The sequence below is a fragment of the Channa argus genome, chromosome 12, assembly GCF_033026475.1.
Source record: "Channa argus isolate prfri chromosome 12, Channa argus male v1.0, whole genome shotgun sequence".
In the NCBI taxonomy this organism is placed as follows: domain Eukaryota; kingdom Metazoa; phylum Chordata; class Actinopteri; order Anabantiformes; family Channidae; genus Channa; species Channa argus.
Genome location: NC_090208.1, coordinates 22,879,960 through 22,898,056, shown reverse-complemented (window position 1 = coordinate 22,898,056; position 18,097 = coordinate 22,879,960). Strand labels below are relative to the sequence as shown.

General features: G+C 38.4%; 4 protein-coding genes across 7 annotated transcripts; all 4 read right to left on the bottom strand.

The window, feature by feature from the left end:
• On the bottom strand, positions 1-2,173 carry LOC137138353 (polymeric immunoglobulin receptor-like). Its single transcript, XM_067525468.1, has 5 exons — positions 2,027-2,173; positions 1,164-1,868; positions 938-1,063; positions 816-859; positions 1-718 (listed from the first exon to the last, which is right to left on the bottom strand). Exons 1-5 carry the CDS (start codon positions 2,154-2,156, stop codon positions 602-604), a joined length of 1,122 nt encoding a protein of 373 aa, XP_067381569.1. The 5' UTR covers positions 2,157-2,173; the 3' UTR covers positions 1-601.
• Positions 2,174-3,819: 1,646 nt separating this feature from the next.
• On the bottom strand, positions 3,820-7,398 carry LOC137138354 (uncharacterized). Of its 2 annotated transcripts, XM_067525470.1 has the most exons (5): positions 7,333-7,398; positions 6,518-7,189; positions 6,311-6,436; positions 6,181-6,224; positions 3,823-6,078 (listed from the first exon to the last, which is right to left on the bottom strand). In XM_067525470.1, the coding sequence occupies exons 1-5, from the start codon at positions 7,388-7,390 to the stop codon at positions 5,920-5,922; spliced, it is 1,059 nt and encodes a 352-aa protein (XP_067381571.1). In that variant the 5' UTR covers positions 7,391-7,398; the 3' UTR covers positions 3,823-5,919. The 2 variants fall into 2 exon arrangements, with proteins under 2 accessions (XP_067381570.1, XP_067381571.1); XM_067525469.1 differs by having other exon boundaries at positions 3,820-6,078; positions 6,311-7,189.
• A 2,675-nt stretch (positions 7,399-10,073) lies between these two features.
• On the bottom strand, positions 10,074-12,220 carry LOC137137457 (uncharacterized). The gene is made up of 5 exons (XM_067523732.1): positions 12,125-12,220; positions 11,297-11,983; positions 11,048-11,185; positions 10,899-10,930; positions 10,074-10,331 (listed from the first exon to the last, which is right to left on the bottom strand). Exons 1-5 carry the CDS (start codon positions 12,195-12,197, stop codon positions 10,212-10,214), a joined length of 1,050 nt encoding a protein of 349 aa, XP_067379833.1. The 5' UTR covers positions 12,198-12,220; the 3' UTR covers positions 10,074-10,211.
• Positions 12,221-13,655: 1,435 nt separating this feature from the next.
• On the bottom strand, positions 13,656-17,074 carry LOC137137459 (uncharacterized). Of its 3 annotated transcripts, XM_067523736.1 has the most exons (6): positions 16,904-17,074; positions 16,551-16,784; positions 16,098-16,436; positions 15,874-15,996; positions 14,746-14,789; positions 13,656-14,078 (listed from the first exon to the last, which is right to left on the bottom strand). In XM_067523736.1, exons 1-6 carry the CDS (start codon positions 16,956-16,958, stop codon positions 13,956-13,958), a joined length of 918 nt encoding a protein of 305 aa, XP_067379837.1. In that variant the 5' UTR covers positions 16,959-17,074; the 3' UTR covers positions 13,656-13,955. The 3 variants fall into 3 exon arrangements, with proteins under 3 accessions (XP_067379837.1, XP_067379835.1, XP_067379836.1); XM_067523734.1 differs by having other exon boundaries at positions 16,098-16,784; XM_067523735.1 differs by having other exon boundaries at positions 16,098-16,781.
• Between the last annotated feature and the right edge of the window lie 1,023 nt (positions 17,075-18,097).

The following is an 18,097-nucleotide window of genomic DNA, read 5'->3' as shown; positions in this document are numbered from 1 at the left end:
ACTATACATCAATTATTTGAATTGAACCAAATCTAAAGACATCTCAATAAATTTAGTTAGACAGTGCCAATAAGTACAACAAGGTAACCCTGCAGTATGTCTGGCACCTTTTTAAAACTCCAGACAAAACAACAACGAATGTGCACATTACCAAAACATAGAGATATTGTATATTCATAGCATCTTTATATGTTGCAACCAATGACTGAAGGGGGCTGGTCTGCATGGTACACAGTGCCAGCACAGATCTGAGCTTCTCATCCGTCTCCGCACTTCTCACAGGCTGCCCTTGCTGACTTTAGCCTGCCTGGAGAGACCTGTATTTATCATGCAGGAGTGCAGAAATCACTGCTTTACTTTGTATTACTATCACAACATGTTACAGCAGAAGTGTAGATATGAAAGTGAAAAAGTATTTGGTTCTAAAGCATATTTCTATATGTCTATTACCATTAAACGGTTAAAGTTCACTGGCGGCTGCTGTACAGTAACACCCCCCACCTACAGTTTGTACTGGTGTTTTTTGTTTTTTTTTAACCACTTCAAGCACTGGTTGCACCCTCAAGAGAGAGACAAGACAAGATTTTTAAAGTACAATCTATTATTTTACACTGGAGTACACACAATAAGTCTTGGTGTTGTCCCTGTGTCTTTCTGATCTGTTGGGCAGATTAACACTTAAAGCAGCATAATGAAGGCTTTCAGCGTCTCGGTTAATCTGGAAACAAAATACAAGAATTAAACACAATGATTTCTTTGTGCTATCAAAAGTACGGTTTTATTAAACGATTAAGAGAGAAAGAAATTACAATCACCTCTGCATTTCTTGTGGAGGGAGCTTTCAATCTTGTTTGGGATTCTGATGTGAACAGAAAAAACGTATTTTATTAAAAGTAAAATTTGTTGAATACAACTTGCCATGTAGACCACCAGTTACCTGAACTCTGGCAACACCTTGTTTTGTTTATCTTGCACACTAAGAAAGCCAATAAAACACTCAGGAGGACGGTAAACGCCACAGCTCCGCTCAAGAAATACACCAAAACAGGAGAGTTCACTTGCTCTGCAAATTTAGAAATCACAAGAAATTGTTGAACACATTTTTTCAGTCTTCTTATTAAGTAAGTAACAGTCACTGTCCAACAAAGCAGAAATTTTCTTACCCTCAAAGTCTAACGTGGTCCCGTTTCCAAACAGTATGTGTCCAGATGAGACAAAAGCACAGTAGTAGGTTCCAACATGAGAACGAGTCAAGTTGTTCATGGGCAAGTTGTAGACACATGTATGTGACTGTGTCTCAGGCTTCTTCTTACACTGACTATTCCTGGCATCATTGGTGTAAATGAGTCCTGGATGAGATTGTCCAGAGTCTTTAAACCAATAAACACTGTGTTCTTCGTCACAGGTCCCAGTGTGAACTGTACAGTTCAAAGTCAAAGAACCTCCAGGCTGGATGGTCTCAGATGCTGACTGATGGATCAAAGCTGGGATGTTCAGACCTGAACCCTTTACACTGACAGTAGCACCGTCTCCAAATTCAAACATAAATGAATAACCACTTGCACAGTAGTAAGTAGCTGAGTCTGAAATTTTTAGGTCTGTTATCATCAAGTGGTTTTTACCTAATCCTATTTCCAATGTGAAACGTGGATTTCCTTTGAATTCATTTTCAAAAATTCCCTCCGAATCAAATTTGTAGGTAGCAGAGATAAGTTGCAGCTTCTGTCCCAGTGTTTGCTTATACCAATAATACTTAGCAGCATCATTGTCGAAGTGACATTTCAAAGTCAAGGTGTCACCAACATCAGCTGATATAAACCTTCTCTTCTGTTGCACAGTTGTGGCCTGAGTTAAATTATCTTTAAGAGCTGAAGAGACATAGAAGACAAGCAAACACATGGATTAATATTATGTGAATAAAAGTTAAAAAATCAAAACAAAAAAATCAAAACAAAAGTACAAGTAAATAACATTCAGATTCAGCAGACTGTAGATTCAAGTCTGCCTTTCAAAAATCACAACTCACCAGTTTTCCCAAAGAACAGACATGTCAGACAGAAGGCAAACTTCAAAGGTGTCATCATGTTGAAATCGGAGGGTAAATGAAAAGCACATTGATACATTTTCCACACTTCAGAGACAAGGTTGTGTTTCATTGGCTCACCAGACAACTATCATCACATGTTCACTGCCACCTACGGTGTCAGTTTTTGTTCCTTAAGACAAGCAGATGATGAGAGGTGCCTGAAGCCCTTAAGCTCCTTAGTGTTATCTCTAAAATCACTAAAACAAATACTCTGGGAAGAAAAATGTGCAAATCATATTTGTGCATGATAATTCAGTAACAATGCACGAAAACTTTTCAAGGAAGCATCAGTTCATAAGTAACAGAAACCCCCTAGTTTATGTGATTTTGTACAATTTATTAACAAAAGGTAATAATATGGAACACAGAAAATCAGTCATGCAAACTTCGAGTTATACATATAAAACTAAATCAAGATAAATTTACATACAAAACACAATCCAATGTTTTCATCTCTTTAATCTGGATGGCCTGTTTTTTTCTCAGACATTTTAATTTTCTTTATTTATTGACTATATTTCTAACAATGTAGGTGAAAGGAGAAAAGAGAACATGTTCCTTTCCAGTGTTTTTGATTATTGTTATTTCTCCATGTCATGATTATGCCAAGTGTGTTAATCTGCGACAACGCCTGGAAAATCTAAATTGAAAAGCCTTTCAGATGAGGGGCAAAAAGAAGTCCGGTTGTCACAAAGCCACACGTTTGTGGCGGTTTTCCAGTGTTTTAAGCTTGTGGCACTCAAAACAATAAAAAGGTGCGAGATGTATTTGAGATCTTAAATGATCTGTGGAGTGAGTTGCTTTCAGGTGAGTGTGTAAGATCACATTCACTGAAGGGGGTCAGGGTACCAACTCAGAAGGCTTCAACAAAAAAAGTTAAACTGGATTATCTCACCATAAAAGTACTCATGAGTTATGGCATTGGATTGGCCAATATACGTTTACACCGTATGCATCAGTCAATACTCCTCCATTAGATTGTTCTTCATTCTATCAACATTTGTATTTTCCTGCATGCTGTTTTCAATCTGAGTGTCCGTTAAGAAAACACTCTTACATCCTGCAACAAACCACAAAGACCACTGCCATGAAAGACACCTTGAAGAGCAAAATGTCTGCAAGTCATAGCTGGCAGTTCTCAGTGTAATGGCTGCTTTATTAGTACATTCAAAGCAGAAACAGAGTAAATGTGATGTAACTGAATTTCCCCTGCTAGTTTCTAAAATGGCTTCATCAGCTGGGCTGCATTCTGATGATACTGCAACAAAAAAGGATGAGAAGAAGATAAGAACAGTAATGTCAGTTTGTGTCCAGCTTTGTTTGCACAGTGTTGGAAGCAGTGAGAGCCTACCTGCCCTTGAGCTTGTAGGTCATGTCCAGTGTTTGGTCGGGTTTATAGTCTGCACAAGTCATGTAGATCCAGCTGTTAATGCCACAAAATGTATATCTACACAGATGTAAGAACTCACTTTTTCATCGATGCAGTCAGGGCGGCTGTTCGTTTAGTAGAAATGAAAGTAGTGACTAAAAGTTAGGTGGTGTGTGTCATTTTATGAACAGGACAATTTTACCTTGTTTAACAGAATTATGGTCATAATCCTCAGAGCCGTTCCGTGGTTTACTGACCCCAGATCATCTCTAAACAGAACCTTTAGAATAAAGTGAGCACCCATTTTGGTGCATGGCGTGCACTTGTAAAACACATTTTTCATGTGAAGTGTGTGAAAAAGCCTTTATTGTTCAATAATTGCAAATGATCTTTTGAAGATGCTGGCTCATGGATATATTATGACAATTGGATACCAGATTAAAACATGGCACACATTCATCCTTACGACACACCAAGCATTAAAGAATTAGCACCAACGTAGATGAACTTCTGAGTGGAATCACATCAGCTTCGTGTGGGCTCAGAAGGTTTTAGAATACGTCTCAAAGATGAGAGCAAACGAGCATGTAGCTCTGCTCCCTCTGCATGGAAAGAGGTAGCTTAGCATTTTCACACCACTCTGGCCCACTGCAGACGGTTTATAAATACCTCTAATGTCTGATAGAAGACATATTGTTAGAAGATATGTCTGATAACTGAATTGTACTTTTTTCTTTATAAAAATATTTGTATAAATAATACACACTTTTTGTTTTCATTCTGAACAAAAATACTAGCCGCACTTTTGCACACTTTTGCTGCTGCTGTTACATGGACATTTCACAGCTGTGGCACGAATAAAGGTTTATCTTATCAGGCTAAAGCAAAAGCTGTTAATAATAATAATAAAAAGCTGTTGTCTCTTCTTGTGCAGTGATTATAAGATGAACGACCAATCAGAATAGTCTCGCTCTGCTTTGGCCTCCTCCTCCACTCTAGCCTCCTTATTCTCATACACATGAATACGGGTAGAAAAACATAATCCAAGCATTTAGAGTTTCCACATCATATCAGGCGGAATTAATTCGATTCTGATAACAAAATGAATGAACTCATGAGGTTTGTGATGCTCAAAAAAGGCTCTTCACTGGGCTGTTGTAGCTCACTTGATAAGGCAGTAATCCATGGACCACAGGGTCAGTGGTTTGATCCCCGGTCCCAGCTACGTGTTGAAGTGTCCTTTCGCTGAACCCCAAGTTGCTCCTGGTGGGTCAGGTGAGCACCTTGCATGGGAGCCATTGCCATCAGTGTGTGAGTGTGTGTTAATTGGTGAATGATAAGCAACATTGATGTGAGTGCTCATTTACCATTTTGTAAATGCTGCTTTTGCAGTGATTCTCTATGGAAACATGTGTGTGTCATGTAACAAACACAGATCTTGCACCACTATGATTGGGCTACTAAGGCTCCATTTGCTTCACTTCCCAGGGCCAGTCCTGCAGACTTCTGCATTCTCTGTACCCTGGTGTTAATGTTCAGGAAATAGGTTAAATACGTAACCTAACTGGACGTACTGCTGTGTCTTCTATTTTAGTTTTCTTCATAAAAAATATGTTTAATAAATAACATAGATTTTGGAAATAAATGGCTTGAATGGAGATTCATAATTTATAAATGTTAATACATAACTAAGTCTATGTTTTTTTATGCAGTAGTATATAGTAGCAGTACAGTATTTAATCCAGATGTTTGTTGTGGTCCCTACAGTGCAATGGGTGTTTGACTGTGATCTAATCAGAAGTTGGTTAGTGGGTTCTTGGTTAAGAGTTGAGGAGCAAAAAAAGTGATGATGGCTTCAATGAGTTACCCCTCTTATAAACATCACAGCAGAGGATGTACAGTAGGCTTTCCTTACTTCATGACAGCAATTAGTTAAATGATATTAATAGGTTATAAAGTATATGTATTTTTCCAATATCAAATCATAATATTATGTGGTTTAAGTTATTTTATTTGTGCGGTCATTATGATCTTTATAATAAAACAAGCATCAAAAGTAAAAACATCTGTCAGCCTGCTCTTTAAACACATTTATATAATAGTGTAAATGATTTTATCACCTATTAAAAGTCAAATGACTACAAACACAGTTGCTCTGTAGAAAACAAAGTAACAGTGTGAAAACATCCTGCTTGAAACTATACTGAGACAAAGTGCAGACATCTTTTGACTGCAGACCACAGGGGAAGTAAAGGTAACAGATAAGTCCCGGTAAAGATTATTTGATCTTATAGTTTGTGTATCATCTAACAAATGCATTACTTAAAGGCGTAAATATAATACTCATTGCTGCAGTACTGAGAGAGTCATGCAATGTGAAAGTGGAAATATGGGTCATTTGCCAAAATATAAACACCCCAACTCTGCAACCCGCACTGCTGTTGCACAAGTTTGGTCAAGTGCCTCATAAGCCTTCATAACTCTCATTTACGTCCATGGTGAGTTGTACTGTCTTAACAGTAGAGTACAAACAGTGACTTAAGTTTTCGTCCCTCTGCCTTGTTAGTCGGTTGATACTTTGCCCCTTTATAGCAGCATAGTGGAGGTTGTCTGCATCTTGGCACTAAAACATATCAGTGAAGCAGAAAATGGTACATGAAATAATTAAGAACATAGTTTGGTATAATATCGCGATAGTAATCAAAGTTCAATAAATAATATTCACCTCTGCGTTTCCTGTGAAAGGAGCCGAAAAAGCAGCTTGAGAATCTGGTTGTGAAACATAGAAAAAGCTATTAATTTAAAAGTCCATCCCCAGTGTATACAGGCTGTTAGATGGAAATAGTGTCAGTTACTTGTACAATTGCAGCTCTTTGCCATATAATGTCTGTACACTGAGAAAGCCAGGACAACAATCAGGGTGGTGCTTAATGCCAAAGCTCCACTCAAGACATACACCAAGACAAGAGAGTCCACCTCATCTACAGAGAGAAAGACATCAGAAAACATTACAGACCTGGCACTGTTTTCTCTTTTCTTTGCAGTAATTCTACAGTACTTACCCTCAAAGTCCAGGTCCGTCCTGTTTCCAAACAGCACGTTTCCACACGTTGCAACAGCACAGAGATTGAGGCTCTTCACTGGCAGGTTGTAGATACAGGAATCTGTTTGTGCCTTAAGTTTCCTCTCACACTGATCATTCCTGTCTCCATGGGTGTAAATGATTCCTGGTTGGGAGCCGCTGAACCAATAAACACTGTGTTCTTCATCACAGGTCCTAGTGTGAACTGTACAGTTCAGAGTCTCAGAGCCTCCTGGCTGGTCGGTCTCAGATACTGACTGATGGACCAAAGTTGGTATGTTCAGACCTGAACCCTTCACACTGACAGTAGCGCCCTCCCCAAATGTAAACTTGTAGGTATGGCAGCTAACGCAGTAATAGGTTGCGGAATCTGAGGTGCGTAAATCTAAGATTGTCAAGTGATTATTGCCATTTTTAATTTCCAACAAGAATCGTGAATTGTTCTTGAATTCGTCATAAAAAGTGCCAGTTTGATCGTGTTTATAGAAAACAGAGACGAGCCTTGGTTTGTGTCCCAGTATTTGTTTATACCAGTAAAACATAGATGCCATGTTATCTTCATAGAAGCATTGTAAAGTCACGTTGTCACCAACATTAAGTGATTTAAAAGCCCGTTCTTGGTGGACGTACAATTTAACATTAGTTGCCATAACTTAAGAGAAAAGAGAGCAAGGAAATTTACAGTTATTGCCATGTTAGAAACTAAACATAATGATTACCAAGAATTTTGTAATTATAATAATAGTTTTGGATTGTTTCAAGGATTTAAGTGTATCTACAAAAGCCCCAGCTTACCTGTTGTCCACACGAACAGATAAATCAGACACACAGCAGACTTCAGAGGTGTCATCATGATCAGACGGTCTGGATGAATGTAGAGGACCTCCGTACGCTCTCTGCTTTGAGACAGAGGACTGCGTTTGATTGGCCAACAAAGGAGTGACATTAAAAATCCTGTTTTGGTAAGAGTGAGCACAGTGTCAGTGCCCAGTTCATTATCATTTTACAGAGTTTTCATAAACACACAGTTTTAAATATCATGAAAGCATTAATTACCAAGTCCAGAGGAGTCAAGCTATGCTGAGCTACAGTTTTCTAGTTCACACATCATTTACTTGGGCAATTTCAGCCCCAGTAAAAGGGTTGGAAAGTTGAACGTAAAAAACTAAATAAAATAAGGCAGTTATACACTCGCCAAATGAAGACATTTTTTAAATCAGCATGAAACCATATTAAATTATATGTGTGTGAATATTTCTTTTGTGTACTACAGAAGGATTCTTTATCAGGATAGTACAACGTTTATCTGTAAAAAAACCCAAAAAACAACTATTTTTTTGTCCTTTTTAGCAAATGAGCCATATATTGTTAAGCATATTATCTGTCCCCTCTGGTTTATTCCAGTTTCCCTTTCAATGCATTGTTTCCAAATTAAATACAGAACAAAACCAGTCATTGCTCTGCCTCCAGAAATATTTTTCAATGTTTTGAAAATTTTCAGGGAAGAGTTCATTCTTCCTGTGTTGAAGCTGTTCTATGAAGTTTTCACCAGTGGAAAATACTCACTACACCTTCATCACAGGATTGATAAACGTGAAAGGTAAAAGGTGCAACCAGTGCTCTATTATCTGTATAACACCGATTTTAATGTGTCCATACATAACTTAATGGAAGCAGTATTTCTATGCAGTACTACAACCCCACCATCAGTTTCGGTTTGCCTGTTGGGCTATTACCAAGACATCTGGCTTATGTTCACTCTATCAGGTATCAGTCTGAAGATGGTGAACATGTCATTGGTTTTGTTTGGTCATAATCATATTCAATGTACGACGGCACTAAAGGACCAACAAAAGTACAATTCTTCCTCAGGGGAAGTTTTCGGAAATCCATTCAACAGTTGTGGTAAAATTCCAATTGAAACCAAAAATGGTATTATCATGTTGGCAGACGAAGAGTTGAGAGATCACTAAAGTCAGTGGGAATTATCTTCTGGGAACCATGCATGTCTGTGCTAAGCTTTTTTACCTATCAATCAAATAGCTCTTAAGCTATTTCACTGAATATGTGAAAACTTTGATGTACTTGGGGCAATACATGAAATGTTAGAGGATCACTAGACTCACCAGGGTTCATGTCTTAATGTCACTAGTAGAAAATTCAAGGGTTGACTAATATGAGTACTTATTATCTGGCATTTGTAAAACATTTCACCATGGGTAACCTGTCAAACATTTCAAAATGGGCCATCATCATCTCTACAATTGTTAGTAACCACAATGCTACTAAACCTTCCTTAGCACAAGGGGATTTATTCTGTTTAAGCGGCCAAACACACACTGTTACTACAGCAACTGGTGCAACTGTCTTTTCTCTGACAATGATATGCAGTCTCTAGGGTGGGATCTAAAAAGAGGTTTGGGCTAAACTCACAAAATGCCAGCCCCTAAACAGGGCTGGTCTCTGGCAATACATTTAATCTGCACTCTCCCTGATACGCATAATGATTTAGTGCATATACAGTTGTTATGTGTAGAATACTTTATAAAATTTTAAATTATTGTTGATTCTTTTGACCTTTATATAAACTACCATGATGGCGTCGGCATCAGTCATTGTGTGGGAGCTCTGCATAAACGCACAGCAGGCACTTCCTGTTTGAAACAACAGCTTCAGTGAGAGAGGAGGGTCGTAGCGAAGTACGTGACGAAGATACAATGAGAGCTAATGTCTGACTGCCGACCACACACAGGCTAAAAAAAGATCCTCACATCTCTGCGTTGTGGTGTACAATCACCAAAAATGGTTTTGATAAACAACCTGCAGAAGTGCTCGCTAAGCCACTGATTGGTTTTGACACTATTCAGCGCATGTTCAGAAATGACGTGTGTGCAGGTTTTGTTTCCACCCTCTTGTGAGAACGCTGGATGGTCATGCAGCATGTGTGGAAGGGGTCACAGACGTGTAAAACCTGTTTTAACAAAGCAGTAGCTTGCTCTTCAATTTCTGAATATATAAGACATGCAGAGTATAGGTAGTTTTTTGATTTTTATTTAGCAAGTAACCGCTAACAAAGACCCAGTGACATCCAAGATGGACTGAACCAATAACCCGGAAGACTGTCTCACTATTAAGTGTGCACTCTCTCACTTCCTTATGCTCTATCTCTTTTCATCTCTTACGTGTAAAAAAAAAAAAAAATCATTTATGTGTATGTAACTGTGCCCCATGCTGAAATTGTGCCCAGGAAATCAGTTATCATGATGAAGCATCACCCACTCAGCAGCAGTGAGTACACGGGTGGGGCCTGTTCACCTACTCAGTCTCAGTGATGAAGAATCTGCTTTATAAAATAATTATTGTTGCGTGTCATCCTCTCAGCAGTGCTGCACAAACATTCTTCAGCTTCATTGTTTCTATATTTTTTGTTGTAGTCCTGATTATCACTTTAAATAGTTTCCATTGAGGCAGTATAGAAGTGAGAAGTTGTGTGCACATTTCAGAAATATAGTAACAACACAGATCATACCTTGCTGTTCAAAACACTTCTTTTATTAGTTAATTCTAAGCCTTACATTTATATTTAAGAAAGGAAATATGTAGTTTAATAGACAGAGTTTGAACGTAACTTCCTTTTATACAGAAATGAATGTACAAATGAAGTGCGGCCCATTTTATTGTCTTACAGTAGAGTACACACACTGAGCTTCTGTGTTGTCCCTTTGTCTTGTTGATCTCTTTGCCTTGTGTGTCTTTAAAGCAGCATAATGGAGGTTTCTTGAATCTTGATAAGTCTGTTGATAATAAGTATCATTTTAGTTCATTACTGTATCAGTACACCATTATAAACACCAACAACCGACCAAAACTGCACAGTAAAGTCCACACTGATATAAAACACTTTAACATATTTACATTTACTAAAACTAATCCACTACAGTAACACAATGATTCATACACACATGCCACTTGTGGCGGTTTACTGTTATGTCCAATTTCAGTGGTAAACTCTACTGTATAAGCAAAAAAGTTATCTCTATACAACTGAATCTCAAACACACAAACATAATGAGGATATGCTGACAAATAATTTATGTGGCAAGTAGCAAATATATTGATACTGAAACCTTTGCACTAAAAGTCATTTATCTGCTGAATACACTCACAGTTGTTTGCAGTTTAGTTGCGTAGAAATATAACATTTACGAGAAACACAACGTAAACGCACTGTAAATTTCACCGCTGAATTGCAGTAATTTACACAGATGTTGCCTTTTTGTGGCTGCCACCTATACTTTGTTATCTATACAATTAAAGCCTTGCAATACTTACTGCTACCCTGCTACTTAAAAAATACTCACTTCGGCATTTGAGGTTGAGGCAGCCGGATATCCTGCAGAGAGAGGTCATTAAACAAGACTGACATGAAGACGGATTTGTTGGACTGTATCACATCATACCTTTAATATTAAGTACTACACAAAGTTAATACTAATAGTTCACAGCCTACCTGGGAGGTGTTCACTGCTGTTTCTCTTGTTCATCGCATGGGCTGTATATGCCAGGAAAAAAACCAGGGTGGTGTTAATTGCCAAAGCTCCACTTAAGAAATACACCAAGGGAAGAGAATGTCCATCTGCAGGTTCAGCTGATAAGATACATGACAGAGCTTTAGAATCCTAAGTCTGAGTGATCTACTTAAGATCATACTGAGTGATTTTAACTATATGAACGAAAGCTCTGCTGTAATGTTACTCACGATCTGTCAGTTTTTTGTTCCCAAAAAGTATGTGACCGCATGAGGCAACAGCACAGTCGGACATTTCAGTTTTAGAAACATTATTCATTGGCAAGTTGTAGACACAGGTGTGAGTGTCTGGTTTCTTCTCACACTGATCACTCCTGTTTCCTTGGGTGTAAATAATTCCTGGATGAGGTTCTCTCAAGTCTCTGAACCAGTAAACATTGTGTTCTTCATCACAGGTCCCAGTGTGAGCTGTGCAGTTTAGAGTCACAGAGCCTCCTGGCTCGATGGTCCCAGATACTGACTGATGGACCAAAGTTGGAATATTCAAACCAGAGCCCTTCACACTGACAACAACACCCTCAGTAAATTGATAATCATATACATAGCAACCTACACAGTAGTACGTAGCTGAGTCTGAAATTCTTAAATCTGAGATTGTCAAGTGATTTTTACCATTTCCTGTCTGTAGGCTGAAACGGCTATCATTCTTAAATTCATCATAAAAGGTGACATTTGTTCGGCGTTTAATGAAGCTAGTCATGATCCTTGGTTTTTCTCCCAAAGGTTGTTTATACCAGTAGAACATCACTGCTTTACCTTCATAGAAACATTGCAAAATCACAGTGTCACCAACACTAGCTGGGTAAAAACTATTTCCTTGTTTCACATAAATAGATGACTTCGGATTAGACATCTGAGCTGAAAAACAAAACAAAACAATAAAAATGGCCATTTATTTCCGTGTTAAGTTGTTAATGACCTTAATGATTACATGCAAAATAACGCGAGTAATCCTATCAAATTTATGTTATAAACAAATATATTACAAAAACAACAAACCTGTGCTCCCCAAGAACAGACAAGCCAGATACAGAGGAAAATTCACAGGTGTCATCGCGGTATAATGCCACATTGAATGCACTGAAGCCTATTTTGTTCTCTAGTCTTCACAGAGAAGACTGTGTTTGATTGGCTAACGAGAAGGACGATCTAATATGTGGAAACAAGATCACATGCTCACTGCTGCTTTCAATGCATCGCATAAAGAAATCTACCAGTTCAGAGGTCTTTTTTGATTCCACTGGTTTCCTCTCCCCTTCAGTGTTGGGTTGCTGGGAATGCAGGCAACACTCCGCTATCTTGTGTTTTTCACTTGTCCTGGGTAATCTTCATAAATGCAGTTGTTTTTATTAAAAACATACATGGAAATATATATGGAAATCATCAGAGCCAAAAAAACACAAGCACTTTTGATGATCCCTAGTGGTCACTTGTTATCTGCTAATATTTCACAGTACTGGCCTGTTAAAGGGGCATTCAGTGTAATTTTGAGCTTCCATGGATTAAATACAGGGTGGTGTGTCTATCTTACTCAAAAATGAAGACTTGCCAGTCTACTGTGATTATTTTCTCCAAGTCTGTGGGAGAACCAATGTCTATGGGAAGAAGGTGGGATTGTGTTTTTATGACCTAATATAAAGACCATATAGTAATAAAAGTCTAAATAATATTTTATTTTGGGGGGATAAATATTACATTGTACATTTGTAATTTGACACCACATTATCAAAGATGGATGGATTGATTGATTGATTTTGACAACTAAGAATTTTTGTTTGTAAATGGAACTGGATGGCAGCCAATGCCCTAACTACAGCCATGCGTTGTTTGCAGTGTGGCTTACAAATGTTCCATTTCTTATGGGAATGTAGGAGGTAAAAGCTGCGTCTCCCAAGCATGTGACAATGCTTTTATTAAACCCTGTATTAGTCTTAAATGAATGATGCAATGATATAATCTACTAAATTTAGTCGAACAGTCTGGGCATTTGTTACTGTTTTCGGCAGCTTTGCATAAAAAAACACTGCAGACACTTCCTGTTTGCAACCACAGTGGCAAAGAAAGCATAAGGTCGTAGAGACGTACATACAAAGTATACAGAGCGCTAAAGTGTGACTGCTGAACCACACACAGGATATAAAAAGACCCTCACACCTTTGTGTTTGTGGTATAGGAGAAGTGCATTAACAGTAAACAGCCTGCTAAGAATAAGGACTTAACATTTTGTAAAGATGCTCATTATTTGACTGATTGGTCCCTGTAGAAGAAAGCATGTGCAGAATATTTTATTTATCTGATGTTGCTGGTTTTTAATGCCACCCTGAGGTCTGCACCACCCCGGTTAACAGAGTCACGTCCGTATCTGACTCCTTCTGTGTTGCTGTCAGTTTTATGCTCATTTGACTGTGCATGTAAATGATGTTGTTGTGTGTGAAGGGGGGGAGGCTATGCCTGCAATTGTCAGTGGTGATGTATAAGCAAGTAATGTTGCAGCACTGAGAAATAAATATACTGTAGACAGTGAGGTAGTTACTTCGCTTTTAATATTCATTGTTCACATGTGACAAACTCACTCTCAAGTACCTGATCCCACAACCCCCCACAAAGGTTGTGTGTTTGTACACTGTAAATTACAAACCTAGCGAGAGTGGAAACATGGCATCTCCAACAACGTACTGTTGCTCTCATATGAACTTCACTTATTTGTAGCAGAACAAAAGTGTGTGTACTGTTTTGCAGAGCAAAGGTTTCCAGTCATCATGAGAAAGTGATATCTGACAGTTTTTACTACTAACTTACAAACCAGGTATAAATGTATTAAATGTATTGTTCACATCTTCTGCCTTACAGTGGAGTACACACATGTACTGGTGGTGTCTCTCTGTCTTCTAGATTTGCTGATGTTATTCTTCTTCAGTGCAGCATAATGGAGGTTCTCTTCATCTTGATGACCCTGGTAAAAAAATTAATTCAATGGTAAATAGTCGCTTATATAGTGCTTTTATCCAAAGCGCTTTACAATGTTGCTTTCCATTAACCCATTCACACACACACACACACACTCACACACCGATGGCGGTGGCTGCCATGCAAGGTGCTCACCTGACCCACCGGGAGCAACTTGGGGTTCAGTGTTTTGCCCAAGGACACTTTGACTTATAGCCAGGAGTGGGGATTGAACCACTGACCCTGTGGTCCATGGTCAACTGCCTTACCAACTGAGCTACAGCTGCCCATCACTCAGTATGACTCATCAATAATGACTCATATTTGATCATTTCATAAACGATAAAAAGAAGTTCAGGAAGCAACATTATCAGTATCTATAAAAATCAGTTTAACATAATGCTTATGATGTATTTTTGCACCTGTTAGACAAGTCTGAACTATTTTTGTTCTTTTTCTATTTTTATAGATGAACAAAGTAATAGAAACACCCCGATGGTAATTTAATCCAGGACAACATCAAGGATGTGAGTCTGGTACAGTGACCATTAGTCATTATTCATGGAATCCATTCATATAGTTCAACTCAATGTGAGTGTTACTGTTTTGAGTGTTACTGTTCATTCTCTGTGCATGAAATATGCTGCAACAGGACAGGATGTGATAACACTTACCTCTGTATTTGGTGCCGGAGGAAGTGAAGATCTTTCCTGAGGGTCTAGGTGTGATAAACAGGAACAAACAATTTCATCAGGTATAATTACATGTAGCTGTAAGTGAATCTTTTTTCGTTGTAGTTGAGTCCTCTGGAGTAGAACTAATGAACTGCAACAGATGCAAAACTGCACGTAGCACATACATGAATCAGTCAAAAAAAAACAGCGGTTTGAGATAAATTAACTTCTGTTACCAAGGAAAATGATCCAATCCTAAATATTTGCATGTAGCCACAGTATGTGAACCTCTAGCATAATCAATTCATTTAAAGTGGAAATTAGAGTCAGGCATTTTAACCAATTGCAAGACAGTCAGATGTCTGTGAAAAAAGAAAAAGGAATCTAGGCCTTCAGCAGCAAAGTTTGGTTTTGACAATACGGGTTTGAGGGAGTCTCTCGTGGCTCTAACAAATCTGTTGGAAAGGGTTACAGAATCTGTTGTAGTGCAGTGATACACTCCAAGGTACAATACAAAGCTCAAACACTTGATCCAACTCTCAGCTCGCTAATGTCCGTTCGGACTGTAATATCGCACTCAAAGGCTGTTGGACTAAAACACATAAATAGCCACTGATGTGACAAACATAGGCCAAAAAAAGTTCACTGTAAGTAAAAATGTTCATTTAGCTGGGATTGAGGAAGTAAAATTAAGTTCTACAACATTTTGTTTTTGAAGGACCAATTCAAATTGGAAGGACCTGAAGCAGGCAGTTTATACAGAAAGCCAACCAACATCCCTGATATTCAATTACTGGAAACAATTTGCAGTTATTGTTGCTAAGGGGAGTCACACAATTTACTTAGTGGCAAAATATGTGAACTTCTAACAAATCTTTAGGGTTAAATAATATTCCGTTATAAATGAATGTATGTAGCTTTTACCACTGTTGTAGGTTATATTTATGAAGAAATAGAGAAAAACCTGAAGGATTCACAAACTTTGAAAAGCCACTGTACTTTTCCTTTTCACTTGATTTCTTCTGAATTGAAGCCACATGGTGGAACACTTAATTTTGTTCATGACTCCCATTTAATACCACATATACCAATACACATAATATGTCAAAGAATAACATTTTAACCCACCTGCACATTGGCAGCTGTTTGTCTTTAATGCTGCAAATGTCTTGTAAGCCAGGAAAGCAACCAGGAAGGTGGTGAATGTCAAGGCTCCACTCAAGACATACACCAAGAAAAAATCGTCCTCATCTGCAGAGAACCACACATGAGGACACGCTACAGAACTATAATGCATCCACCACCATTTCTCAAAGCAGACATTTGTTAAATGTCACAACAAAATTACTTACCCTCAAAGACCACCGTGGTCCCTTTTCCAAATAGTATTTGCCCACATGAGACAACTGCACAGAAGTAAGTCCCAATGTGAGAATCATTCAGACTCTTCAATGGCAGGCTGTAGATACAGGTGCTCGTTTGTGTTTTAGGTATAATCTCACACTGGTCATTCCTGTCTCCATTGGTGTAAATAAATCCTGGAAGTGATGCCCCAGAGTCTTTGAACCAGTAAACACTGAGTTCTTCATTGCATGTCCCGGTGTTAACCGTGCAGTTCAGAGTCACGGAACCTCCTGGCTGGATGGTCTCAGATGCTGGCTGATGAACTGTAGCGTGTGAGCCTGAATGCTCTACACTGACAAAAATGTTTTCCAAAAATTCAAACACGTATGAATAACCACTTACACAGTAGTAAGTAGCAGAGTCTGAACTTTGCACATTTGAGATTTTCAAGTTATTTATACCAGCGTTTGTTTCCAGTTTGAAGCGTGGATCCTTCTTAAACTCATCAATGAAACTGCCACGTTTGTCATGCTTATAGTGTTTGGACACCACTTGGGGTTTCTCTCCCGGACGTTGTTTATACCAGTAAAACATCACTGCTACAGTGTTTTCATAGGCACATTCCAAAGTCACATTCTGACCAATATTAACTGATACAAAATGAAACGATGATGATTTCAGGGCCGTCACATCTGCTGAAGAGAAAGTGGAGACCAAGAAAATCCACAGTTAACTTCACACCATGACAGGTTGACAGTACTGAAATAGCTGAGAAGAAATTAAAAGACGAGATCTTACATAAGATATAACTTACCCATTGTCCTCATTAGTAGACATGTGACGCACAAAGAAAACATTGGAGGTGTCATTTTGAATCTGCTGTGCTGTTATAAGAATCTTTATTCGTTCTCTACTTTTTAAAGACTACACCCTGTGATTGGCCAATCAGTAAGGACTTTGAATGATCACATGACTAGTGCCCCCCCCCCCCCCATTAAAGTTGGTCTATGAGCAGGTTTAAATGGAAACAAATGAGACACCCAGAAGACAAACAAATAGAGAGAGGATTTTGGATGATTGATTTATGTTAGTGCTGCTTCAGTTTAGACACCAGCTTGTGGAGATTCTTTAGGATGGTCAACATGGCTGCAGTATTTATGATAAAACCACTGAATCATTTACTGTGTTCGTAAAATTGATTGTGACTTTTTAACCTTTATTATTGAAATTAAGAAAACTGATGTATGATTGGTATTACTAGACCTACTGTTTTTTTATTGCCTCTTGTTAACACGCAGTTTAGCACTGACCTCCTTATAGTAGCACATATTTAATATTTCTTTAAAACAGTCCTGGTACAGGTGACCTTACAAATATGATGACATCTTCTTTCATCTTAACCCATTAGAGGTCACCACAGGCAATCATCTGATCTGCACCTTTGATTTGACATCAGTTTTTATGATGAATGCCCTTATTAATACAACCCTTTCCAATGTGACGGCCTTGGGATTAACGCTTCAACCTCACTGACTTGTTTAACCTCAGTAGCCAAAAATGACCAAAGGATACTTTGGTCACCCTCACTAAATTTAGTTTGTAACCGAAAGATTGTCCTGCAGGAGACTAGAATTTGAGTCCAGTGTGAAACACATGTTATGAGTTTTTTCTTACCCTAAAAATGTTTGTTTAGTACCTAAACCTACTCCTGTCCATGATGCTGATACCCAACCAAACCACTATGTTTGCAAAATTGAAATACAGCCCCTTTTTTTTTTTACAGCTTAGAGCAAAAAAGACCCAGAATGCATTTGGCGCAATTGTAAAAGAGAAAGAAGCCAGAGTTTTGGTTCCTGGGGTCATAAGATGTGCTGATGCCTGCCTCCCTACATAGGGGGCACTCTTTTAACAAACAGTCCCATTGGTTGCATGATAGAGTAGGGACAAAGGTTTAGCTTTAGTGGACTACTGAGCCACCATTGATGATTATCTTACAAGACAGATTGAT

What these genes read in the sequence shown, in the direction of transcription:
- LOC137138353 (XM_067525468.1), bottom strand. Translation starts at nt 2,156, where the DNA reads ATGAAACACAACCTTGTCTCTGAAGTGTGGAAAATGTATCAATGTGCT. An exon ending in GACCACGTTAGACTTTGAGG is followed by an intron (nt 1,064 to 1,163) that starts GTAAGAAAATTT and finishes CTAAATTTGCAG; the next exon opens with AGCAAGTGAACTCTCCTGTT. An exon ending in CCTCCACAAGAAATGCAGAG is followed by an intron (nt 719 to 815) that starts GTGATTGTAATT and finishes TTTTGTTTCCAG; the next exon opens with ATTAACCGAGACGCTGAAAG.
- LOC137138354 (XM_067525469.1), bottom strand. Translation starts at nt 7,390, where the DNA reads ATGATGACACCTCTGAAGTCTGCTGTGTGTCTGATTTATCTGTTCGTG. An exon ending in TCTGTTCGTGTGGACAACAG is followed by an intron (nt 7,190 to 7,332) that starts GTAAGCTGGGGC and finishes TTTTCTCTTAAG; the next exon opens with TTATGGCAACTAATGTTAAA. An exon ending in CTTTCACAGGAAACGCAGAG is followed by an intron (nt 6,079 to 6,180) that starts GTGAATATTATT and finishes GATATGTTTTAG; the next exon opens with TGCCAAGATGCAGACAACCT.
- LOC137137457 (XM_067523732.1), bottom strand. Translation starts at nt 12,197, where the DNA reads ATGTGGCATTATACCGCGATGACACCTGTGAATTTTCCTCTGTATCTG. An exon ending in GAACAAAAAACTGACAGATC is followed by an intron (nt 11,186 to 11,296) that starts GTGAGTAACATT and finishes GTATCTTATCAG; the next exon opens with CTGAACCTGCAGATGGACAT. An exon ending in CCTCAACCTCAAATGCCGAA is followed by an intron (nt 10,332 to 10,898) that starts GTGAGTATTTTT and finishes TATTATCAACAG; the next exon opens with ACTTATCAAGATTCAAGAAA.
- LOC137137459 (XM_067523734.1), bottom strand. Translation starts at nt 16,958, where the DNA reads ATGACACCTCCAATGTTTTCTTTGTGCGTCACATGTCTACTAATGAGG. An exon ending in TCTACTAATGAGGACAATGG is followed by an intron (nt 16,785 to 16,903) that starts GTAAGTTATATC and finishes CTTTCTCTTCAG; the next exon opens with CAGATGTGACGGCCCTGAAA. An exon ending in CTCCGGCACCAAATACAGAG is followed by an intron (nt 14,079 to 14,745) that starts GTAAGTGTTATC and finishes TTTTTTTACCAG; the next exon opens with GGTCATCAAGATGAAGAGAA.